Below are 11,491 nucleotides of genomic sequence, written 5' to 3'. Positions count from 1 at the left end.
CAAAATAGACACACCCAGAAACCCTAACCTCAAAGAGAGAAGGAGAAGGAGATCAAAAGAGAGATGAAAGGAAAGGGAAAGTGGCGGTTATAGAGATCGAAGGAGAGAGAAGGAGTTTGAGGAAAGTGCTGAGAGAAAGCTCAGAAGCCCCTTCAATGGAGAAATTCGAGTACGCTTCAATGGAGGAGAGAGAGAGGCAGATCAGATGAGAGAGGAGGAAAGATCGAGGAAATGAAAGCAAGAGAAAGAAAGAGTAAATCCGGGTTTTTTTTTTAATTTTACAATACATTTGGCACCGGTTCGTACCGAACCGGTGCCAAATCCCTTTCTCCCCTTTTTTTTTAAAAAAAATCTTTTTTATTTGGCACCGGTTTGAACCGGTGCCAAAGAGATAATTTGCCATCGGTTTAGCTGGAACCGGTGCCAACAGCTTGTTTTCCAATCCCGCCCATTTTTTTCACCACCGGTTTTTAAAAATCGGTGCCAAAGGTAGGGTGCCTTTGTCATTTTTTCTACTAGTGAGTGTCCCTTCCTAAACCCAAATGATGGGTATTTATAAGGAAAGGAGCACTAGAACTTCAGTCTCCCATCCATGTGGGAGAGTTGGTAAAATGCATTTTATCCAATTTATTTTTAATTCAAAAATCAAATTGAAATGCAAGTGAATCAACAAATGACAAGTGTCAAGAGGTGAGAAAAGGTAGGTGAGGACCACTAAGGGGGGGGGGGGGACCGAAAATCCCCTTGCTCCCCAAGCAAGGCCGCTAAGCATCGGTCCCCACCAAGACTCACCACCATGCCACTTGGCTGGCTGGCAGCCTGCCTTGGATGCCAAGGCTGCCCAGCTGGCGCCTAGCACCAAGGCTGGGCTTGTTGGCCAGCCAGCCTACGCACACACGCAGCAAGCACGCCACGCATGCATTGCGGGCTGCTGGCTGTTGTTGCTTGTGCGATGCGACTGCGAGGGCTATGCGATGCCCAACACGCATAGCACACAAGGCAAGCACGCACAGCGTGCTGCTTCACTAGCAAGCACGCACAGCACATTGCGATGGCTGGTGCTACTTGGCTATCACGCACGCAGGCACAGCACAAGCACACATAGTGATGCTAGCGAGACCAAGCACTTGCGTGCTGCTACTGGCCTTGCGATGCTACGGTAGGGCTGCTATGTGCGAGGCACTAGCATGCTAGCACGCTTAGCGCGCCAGCGATGCTAGCCTTGCCACACCAGCTAGCTAGCCAGCGCTACTAGCATGCGATACTAGCATGCATGCGCTGCTAGCAAGCTCGGTATGGTGCGTGGCCTAGGCTAGCCTAGCACTCGCATGGCTAGGCCAATGCGAGGCTACGGCTTATCACATACTTGTCGTTTGTTTATTTTTCTCGTCTCTTTGAATTATAAATTAGACTCGACTCGTGACGCTCGGTTTCGACGCTCTAAGCTCGACATCCGACGTCTTTGTTCGTAATACTCTAATGACTCATCAAATCCTTCGGATTGATTCGTCGTCTCGGATCGGTTACTCGATTGGGTGTGACCCGAAGGGTTCAGTCGAGATTAAGCTGTAATATTAATTACACATTAATATTACTGATCGGAAGCGGCCTCCACCTAGGCATTCCAATTACTTGACCTCACTGAAGAATTAGCTTTCTAATAATTATGAACCCTCTATCGGAATAATACACTTATTGGAAGGACAATATTCCTTTCATTGATCTACCTTGTTCTTTTGCATTCGATGTTGGAATGGTAGCTTTGGCTTGACAGATGGAGGCTCGGAACCTTTCTTTTTCTCCTTCTCAACATCACTTGCTTTAGCTTTCCCTTCCTTCGAGGTGGAATATCATCCAATGTCTTCTCTACAACCTCAATCTTCTCCTTCTCAAGATTTGCATCATCAATAGGAATTTGTGGCCCTTCATAGCTAACACCACTACGAGTAGTGATAGCATTGGCGGTCTCTTTAGGGACGGATTGTCCTGGTAGGTGGCCAGGCTGCCTTTGGATGTTGGTACCCACGACTTGTGAAAGTTGGTTCTCCAAGTGCTTTGTCGTGTTTTTCAACTCCTTGATGCTATCTTCAGTGCTTTGCTTCATGGTTGTCATCATTCTCATGAAGTCAGACATAGTAGGCTCTTGAGTGCTAGCATTGCCTTGAGAATGTTGTTGAGGTGGCCTAACAAATCCTGAAGGACCATGATGAGAGGCCCCTTGTTGATGGAGTGGAGGCCTTGCAACATATTGCTGAGGTTGTGACCATTGTTGTTAAGGTTGAGGATTTTAAACATTATTGCTTTTATATGAAAGGTAAGGATGATTCCTCCAACCTGGATTGAATGTGTTAGAATATGGGTCATTTAGTTGCCTTTGTTGAATGACATTCACCTGCTCCATCTTATTGGTGTCTTGAGAATTCAGAGGACATTGATATCCAAGTGACCTTGTACACCACACACTTCACAAAAAAAATTAGTTTGCAAAGGTTGAGAAAACGTAGCATTAACAAATAAAAAAGAAGAGTCTTGAGTGGCCTGTAATGCTTCAATCGTTGCAGTTAATTGAGCATGTCATGAGTGAATAGGCTTCAACTTCCATCTTCCCTTTCTTAGATCGAGTTCTTGGAGAAGACAAGGGGTTGGCTGCAAGATTTTCAAGAAAATCATACCCTACCTCGATTGTTTTGTTAAGGAAAACACCATCTGCTGCAGAATCAACAATACATTTGGTCTCGGGTTCTAGTCCATTATAGAAAATACGAACAAGATTCCACTTCTCAAAATTGTGATGCAGGCATGATCGTTGAAGATCTAGGAATCTATCCCATCCTTACCTAAGAGATTCCCATCCTCAGAAGTCCGGCCGAACTTTTGATAAGTTCGACCGAACTACTGTCAAACCCAAGTCAGTTTTTTAAAATTGAAGAAGGCGATTTTCTTCATTTCACTCATCATTTTTTGGCACTCCTTCTCTCCTCTCTCCTCTTTCTCACTCTAAAACACCATTGTTGCCCCTCGTCTAACCTCAAATATCCATCAAAATCGCTCCAATCTCCTCCTGTTCTCACTTATTTTTCATCCATCACTCATTTTCTACAATCTCCAACAAAAAATTCTCACAAAAAAACACATCTTGTCAATTTTTCCCCAATTTCTAGGGTTTGTGTGACTTAAAATTTTTGGGCTTTGACTTGCTTCCTAAAATTGTGGTATGGTTATTCTAGCTTTTTCAAGTTCATTTCTTCAATTTCTTTTAGTTTTACCAAGTTTTACATACTCAAGTGTGATTTATGGTAATATTGAAATTGTTAGTCATGACTTGTTTGATTTGTGTAGTTTTTGGTATTTCCATGTTACAATTGGTTGTTTGTTGATATTAGAACTTTTTTTATGATGAATATGCATGAATACCTTGATTTTTGATATTTTAATTTACTTCCTTGAATATCTTGGTTTCTTATTTGGTTGTTCATGCTATCTTTTGATTGAGAAATTCATGAGTTTGATGAAAATTTGTGATTGCTCCTCATTGATTTTTGTTTGATTATGGATGGGTTTTGAGTGATTTTCATGGATTTTAGGGGAGGTCATGCCCAAATTCACCTAGACTTCCTTAGGATTTGTACATGATTACCATAAGACATTTAGCTCATGACTTAATTTGTACGTGTTCTTTAATGCCTTGAGTTGTGTTGTTATCTTCTACCATAATTCCACGATTCACGGCTATTACTCATATTGCATATACTTCTTATCACTTAGCATGCTTCTTGTGTCTACTCTTGGCATGATGTATCCTAATGTTAGTTTTTGGTGATTTTGAAGATTCATAAGGAACCTCTTTGGCAAAGGCAAATCTAAGAGGAAGAGGACGAGTGACACTTCCACACCCAAATTCCCAACTCCACCCAGCATCAACGATCATGGCATCATCGCCTCGAACAAACACTTTTGGGACACCTACAAGACCCTCATAGTTTGTCCGATACGATCAAAAAAGTTCTTTTGTGGCAACACCCTAAGAAACCTCGACATAAAAAATGAGGTAGTCCTGATGAATAAAAAGATATAACGCAAGTGCACGATGTCTGTTATTAGCAAAGACTTAGGAAATACAGGTCGAATCCCACAAGGAGACAGGTTGTAATAGTTTTTGCCCAATTATTATAAACTATTTCAATAAACGAGGAGTGGTTTGAAATCAATTAACTAAACTAGGAAAATAATGAAAATAAGGTTGTTCTAAAATAAATAAAGGTCTAAGGCATACATTCGGTCCACCATGCATACCAATCCTAGAAATGCAAACAATCCAATAATAAATTAACTAGGTCGAATAATTAAAGCACTTGTTAATCCTTTGGTCGGGAATTAACGCTTACGAATTAACATATGTAGTTCGGTCGCTAACATAATCTTTCAATTATAATTTTTATTAGCGAAATAATCAACTCATGATATTGGCCAGTTACATGAATCACACAATAAAGCACAAATCAATTGGAATTATTCAAACCCTAATTCATGAATTCATAAATAAATAAGCACAAATAATCAAGGTATAAACATAGCTTCCCTCACTTAGCCCTAGAAAACGACTACTCACTCATAATTGAAATAAACAAATAAAAGAGATAAATAAACTAGAATTCATAATGAATAAAATATAGAACGAAAGATTAAATGAAATAACTCGATGATTGAATTAATGAAAAGTAATAAATTAGGGTTCAACAATAGAGAGAAAAACTAGAGAAGCGTTTTATCTAGAAAATAAAGCATAAGAGACTAAATAAAATCCTCTCAAGTATTTATATTAAAGCCTAATTCTAAGCTAATTAAAATAGAAATAAATAAATAAATACATAAGCTAGAATATTATTGGATGGTAGATGATGATATGGCACACAAATAAAGTCGGTGGACCGATGACGTGAAATGAAGTGAAGATTTAAGGTAGCTCGTGGCTTCAAAGGCTGCTCATTCACTTGACAAACACTTCGAAAACGTCCAAATGACTATGAAATCACCTGAAACATTAAGAAAACACAAACGGAGCATAATGGAGCTACATATGATAGTTTATGCAGACATAACTCTAAAAACGACTAAGAAAAAGCTATAAAACTAGCATAAACGTGCCTAAAAAAACTATAAATATGATGCATTTGATTCCACGGAATCTGGTGATCGTTGGTATTGATGCCGAACGATCTTTGTTTGTCGATTGGGAGTTACATGTCTACTTGCCTGTTATATCTCTAGTACTCCTTCCTTTCGGAAAAAAAAAATCCAAAAATTTGAAAAATGAAAGATTTTCCATTTTTGTTCAAGGCAAACCACAAAAAGTTTAGTTAATTCATTTTCATTTCGAGCATAATAAAGTTGACTTGTGTGTTTGAATGCCTTTTCTTCTTGATTGTTATAAGTTTGCATGCTTCGGGATTGTCATTGGTTGACTCTAGGATATGTTAAGGCCCATCGAAACCAAATTCACTTGTTTGTGGTAAGAAAGTGTTGTTCTCATTAAGGGGATTAGAAGCCCTAAGGGTAGTTTTTGCAACCCATTGTGAGTTTCATTGTTCAAGCCTCCAAAATTACTTGTATGAGCAGCGTAGAATCCTTACCAAGGCATGCTTAGATCTAGAACTTGGCGTCTAGTTTCCCGAGATCGCGACCGAACTAATCTAGGAATGACTAAGGCATTCTTCATTCGGTGACTATTTTGTTTTCTAGGATTAGTTTTTATTTTTATTGTCTTTTATATTTTTGTTTGCATTTGCCCTTTTACTAACCATATTGAGCCTTCCCCTTCTTGATTATAGCGTATTACAAGCCCATGGCCTTTTTGTTTTATTTTCACCCTTAGGATTGTGAAGCTCGAGCCATGAAAGTTTATTGTGGTTTTGATTTGAAATTTAGAAGGTAATGGTTCAAGATGGGAAGTGAAGTGGTAATTTTGTGAATATGTGTTCAATAAAAGCAAATGCTAATCCTAGAAAAAGTCGTCCATGGTTACAAAAGGCAAGGACAATGAATAAAGTAAAAAAAAAATAAATAAATAAATAAAATGTTGATGAATAGAGATGAAAGAGGCAAACGAAACCTCAAAAGTTTGTGGCAATGTAGTTTGAATACTGGTAGATGTTTGATTTTGAAAAAGAGGCTTGATCACCCTTTGATTCACAATTAGGCTTAGCACCAATTTCCAAATTTTTCCACACCTTTACCCCTGATAGGCGATCGCACACTTAGCAAAAATAACCTAACTAATCCTCCTAACTATGTAGTAGGGAAAGTCAGGGTCGATCCCACAGAGACTATGGTTCACCTAAATTATCTAGACTCAAGTAATTACCAAGCAAAAATCAACAATGATCGAATAACTAAAGAACTAATGTGTGGAAAATCAAAAATAAACTAAGGGATATGAAGAATCAGATAATTAAAACATCCAAGATCAAGTATCACCACAATTACGATCGATGCAATTATATTTCTACCCCTAACATACGATTCCAATCAAATGGGGACAAGTAAACCCTAATCAATACCAAGGACCTCTCTCGAGTATCAATGGCTTCCCTAACATACAATCAAGCCTATTTTCCTGGTATCATGCAAATTAAGGACATTAAACACTTTACTTCACGTCCCAATTATCAACCCAATTATTCTCATGTTGAATCTCCAACCCTAAATTGATCTACCCAATTCCATTTAAACCCAACTCTCGCTGTGATAGAAACAATGGAATAATAACAATACTAATTATCTCTAATCTAGTATTGGCATAATCACAATCAATTTAGCATAGCAATTGCAAAAGTCATTAGAGAATTTAAAGAATTAATTCATGCATCAATCATAATTGGGCTACCTTAGATCTTGGAATAAAGAAACTACTCACTCAAAATGAAATAAACAATAACAAATATAATTCAGGAAAACATAATTAAGAAAATTAAAGATGAAAAGAAAATACCGAATCTTGAATTGAATGGAAAACTGAATGTAGAAATCTTGAATCTTGAATTACAAAAGTAAAGAAAATAAAATAGAGAGAACTAGTTCTTAATAACGTAAAATAAAAGGCTAGAATAAAACTTAATCCCCAAATAAAACTTTACTTAGTGTATTTATAGCCATAGAAAGATAAGAAGATAATTAAATTTCTTGGCGCATAATCCTTCCAGGAGGCACGGACGTGCCTACAAGAGGCACGGACGTGCCTCTGATCGAGTGCAAACTTCCTTGGCTTCTGACTTCCAGGCACGGACGTGCCTGATCTAGGCACGGACGTGCCTCCCCTGCTGCGCGTATCACTCATCTTAAATCAGTCATAACTTCAAATTCGGAGCTCCATTTGAGGCGTGTAATATATTGTTGGAAAAGTCTTCAAGTATACTTTCCAATGCAATTTGAATCACTCCATTATCATTTGTATATCAAAAGTTATGAGCATAATAGTGAACAGGTGTCATATATGTCAAGTATTTCATCAACGTTTTGCTTCATTTTCACTCAATTAGCTCCGTTAATCCTGAAATACATCAAAAACAACGAAACTACCCATAAAAGCATCGAATCATCGAAACTAAACCAAATTACACCAAAATGGACTAAAACACTCGACTAAGCTAATAAAACCAACCAAAAATAAGCTAACAAATATGCACAAAACACGACTTATCAAACTCCCCCAAGCTAAACTAATGCTTGTCCTCAAGCATTTAACCATAAATCACAAGGGAGGAGAAAGACAACTTCTCAAACCATCACAATGTGCCATCAATTTGAAATCACGAGGAAAACAAAAATAAGAGTCAATATGCATAAAAAACCACCATAAACCTCATATACTTGGAATCGACAAACATCTTACCACACATCTCCCCATACCAACTCACACAAACATGAATAGCTCTCACTTTAGTTGTAAAAAATAAAAACAATAAACGCTCATGTGTTTACGGGGTGAAATATGATACCACTCAACCTAGGCATAAAATGCGTGTCAACTTCACATGAATCGGCCTTTTTAGGCTTGCAATGTGACTTTCTCCACTTCTAATGATTGATGCAATTACGAAAATCATGAAATCCATAAAAGGTAAGCTCGGTGAATAAGGGTTGGACGACGTAATTTGGGAATGTGATGCTCAAAATATAACAAATCCTAATCCCACTACACATTCAAATGTCGGGTTCAAGCCAACCTTATTTCCTCCAACTTCATACAGTAATAACATAGCCCTTTTATTTCTTTCTTTTTCCTTCTCCTTTTTTTTCAATCACACCTTTTTCTCTTTTTTTTTTCTTTTTATATTTTTTTCTTTTTTTTTCACAAAGAGGAAGGGACTAATTGGTAATTAGGAAGACTCTTTTTTTTTAAAAAAAAAAAAAAAAACTTTTAAAGCTCTTTTTCTTCCTTTCTTCTTTTTTTCTTTTCTTCCTTCTAATAAATACATTCCCTTCTTTCTCTTTGTTTTCTTCTCTTTTTTTTTCTTTTTTTTTATATGTCACTCATAGGGCTTTAACAAGTGTAAAACACCTTCAAAATAAACCTAGAAAAATAGCTCTATGGCTTTAAATGTAGGGTATCAAGAAGGGGTTAAAACACGGCTCAAATTGGCTCAACCTACGGGTGAATGAAAAATAAAAAAAAATATGTAGGCCTAAAATGTGGAGGCTCTATTCTCTACAAGGAAATTTCAATCATTTTTTCGCAACATGCATCATTCAAGTCTCAAACAGTCAAAGAGCAAGACCAAGAATTCAATTATGTGAAGGACAACTAATCACACATGAAGAAACACGACTGAGATAGAGTGCAATCAGTCAAATATGGCTCAAAAATCTCGCCGGGTACACAAACTATTCACATAAGTAGAGCGGGGAGACCATCCTGGCCACAAACCAACTCAATTCCAAGCAAATCGGTGAATGGGTTTTCGAAAACTCTTTTCGCAAAGCACACATAAATGATTATTGTCATAGAAGTATAGGCATGTAATGGCATATCAATCAACACTAAAAAGAAATAAACTAACTAAATGCTAAAAGAAAACTAATATATACATGGTGAAAAGTCAATCCTCCCCCAAGCTAAACCATACATTGTCCTCAATGTATGCATATAACAGTGTAAATGGACAAGGGGAGAGGGAAAGCAAATCTACTGATCAGGAGGGGTAGGGGGAAGACCATACCTCGGGTCGGTGCTAGGACCGCCCTGAAAGTGCTGCCGCATCATACCCCCGATGTCATAGAACTCAGCCTGAAAGGCGGCGATCTGGTCTCGCAAGTCAGCAAATGTCGTCGCCATGCTATCATGGGGCATCGATAAGTTCGTGACCGCCCTCTGAGTGTCACTGACATCCCCCTCAACTCTCCCATGCCAAGCATGACATGGTTCAGATCGGCCCTCATGGAGGCAATCTGCTCCTCCAAGCTAGGTGGGGCTCGCGGCCCTTGATCGGGGATGTCCTCCTTCGTAGAAACTGCTCCTTTCACCTCTTTGTGGCCAACCACATCATCTGGTGGAATTTTGTCCCTGCTTCTCATGAAATTCCTATCAAATACATGCTTATCAAACAAAGGGTTAGTAGCATCAATTCTTAAGCAAGTACCACCATCAAATATAGAATTATGTTCATCAAAGAGCTTGAACATGACTTGTTTATCCTAGGCCCTAATGACGACTTGTCCTTCGGGAACATCTATTAGGGCTTGACCCGTGGCAAGGAATGGTCGACCAAGTATGATCGGGATCTTTCGATCTTCCTTCATATCCAAGACAACAAAATCAACAGGAAAAACAAGTCCACCCACCGTGACTAATTCATCTTCAACCACACCCTTAGGGAGTCTAGAGGTCCTATCAGCCAATTGAAGAGAAATAGGGGAAGGTCTAAGTCCTTGCAAGCCTAAACTCTCATATAATGAATAGGGCATTAAGTTAACACTAGCACCTAAATCGCACAAAACCCTATCGAAAAATTTCTCGTTTATCGTGCACGAAATAGTGAAACTACCAGGATCATGCAGCTTAGGTGGTAGGTTATCATATAAGAGAGTAGGGCCCTTCTTATGTGCTACTTCCTTATCCTCATGTTGATCTTTAATATTCTTTACAAAATTTGCAAATTGAGGCATTTGAACTAAAAGATCAGAAAAGGGAGTAGAAGCGTGTACCTTCTTGAGGGCTTCACAATATTTGCTAAAATGTCTATCGAGCACGGCTTTTGACAACCGTTGCAGGAAAGGCATTGGTTCCTCATAAGCCAGTGGAGCCACATATTTGGAGCTTTGAACATCTTTTCCCTTTTCGTCTTTTCTAGACTCCTCACTGCACACCTTCTCAACAATTTGCCTCGAAAAGGCTTCATCTCTTCTCAAGAAAACAGCATTGCATTAATCTTTTTGAACCTTTGCTTGATCTTGAAGAGTTGATAGGAGACTCACCTGTTGTGAAAGTTGGCTTATTTGGCTTTCCATGAGCTTACTATGGGCTTGCAACTGTTGGATGGAGTTACCTTGTTGTTGGATAGCACTATTGGTTGTGGTAATAAAGCTCTCTATCATCACTTCAAGGCTAGATTTTTGGGGTTGTGGTTGCATTGGTTGTTGGTTCATGGATGGTCTTTGTTGGAAACCGGGTAGTGGTTGGTTGTAGTTGTTGGGTTGGGGTGGTGGTGATGGATTCTGCTGTGCTTGGGTGTTCTTGTATGATAAGTTTGGATAGTGTTTCCAATCTTCATTATAGGAATTTGAGTAAGGATCATAAGGATTTTTGGGATTTGAGGAGTAGAAAACATTGGCTTGTTCGATGGACATCTCACTCAAGTTTTGCGGGCAATTTGGTGCGATATGGCCCTGCACATTACACATTTGACAAACCTCCTGGGGGCTAGTAGAAGTTCGAGCTTGGAACTTATCAAACCTGCTTGTTAGTGCCTGCACAGACCTAGCTAACATAGTCAAAGCATCTACATCAAGCTTACCTCCCTTTTTCACAGTATGTTGGCCTCCTGGATGGTAGTTGTCGTTGGCCGCCATCTTCTTTATGAGCTCCTTCGCTTCAGTGGGGTTCTTTAGCAAGAGAGAGCCTCCTGACGCAGCATCAATATAGATTCGGAACTCATGAGTCATGCCATTATAGAAGGTTTGGATTAATATCCACTCTGGAATGCCATGATGAGGGCATTGTCTCTGTAGCCTCTTAAACCTTCTCAAAGCCTCATAGAGAGACTCGTCATCTGACTGTCTAAAGGTGGATAGCTCATTCCTCAACCTAGTAGTCTTCTCGTGTCCCTAAAACTTCACTAAGAAGGCCTTCACTAGCTTGTCCCACGTATCGAACGAGCCAGCGCCTTCATCTCTCAACCACTCCTTTTCCCTATCCCGTAATAAGAAGGGGAAAAGGCGTAGTCTAATAGCATCATCTGTTTCACCATTCATTTTCATTGTATCACATTTCTCAAGA

General features: G+C 39.0%; 1 protein-coding gene across 1 annotated transcript; it reads right to left on the bottom strand.

Annotated features, from left to right (window-relative positions):
* Positions 1–9,690: 9,690 nt before the first annotated feature.
* On the bottom strand, positions 9,691–11,157 carry LOC110706271. The gene is made up of 2 exons (XM_021884166.1): positions 10,471–11,157; positions 9,691–10,362 (listed from the first exon to the last, which is right to left on the bottom strand). The coding sequence occupies exons 1-2, from the start codon at positions 11,155–11,157 to the stop codon at positions 9,691–9,693; spliced, it is 1,359 nt and encodes a 452-aa protein (XP_021739858.1).
* Positions 11,158–11,491: the final 334 nt, after the last annotated feature.

This window comes from Chenopodium quinoa, unplaced genomic scaffold (assembly GCF_001683475.1).
Source record: "Chenopodium quinoa cultivar QQ74 unplaced genomic scaffold, ASM168347v1, whole genome shotgun sequence".
Lineage (NCBI taxonomy): Eukaryota > Viridiplantae > Streptophyta > Magnoliopsida > Caryophyllales > Amaranthaceae > Chenopodium > Chenopodium quinoa.
The sequence above is the reverse complement of the archived record's forward strand: the minus strand, read 5'-3'. Positions and strand labels throughout refer to the sequence as shown.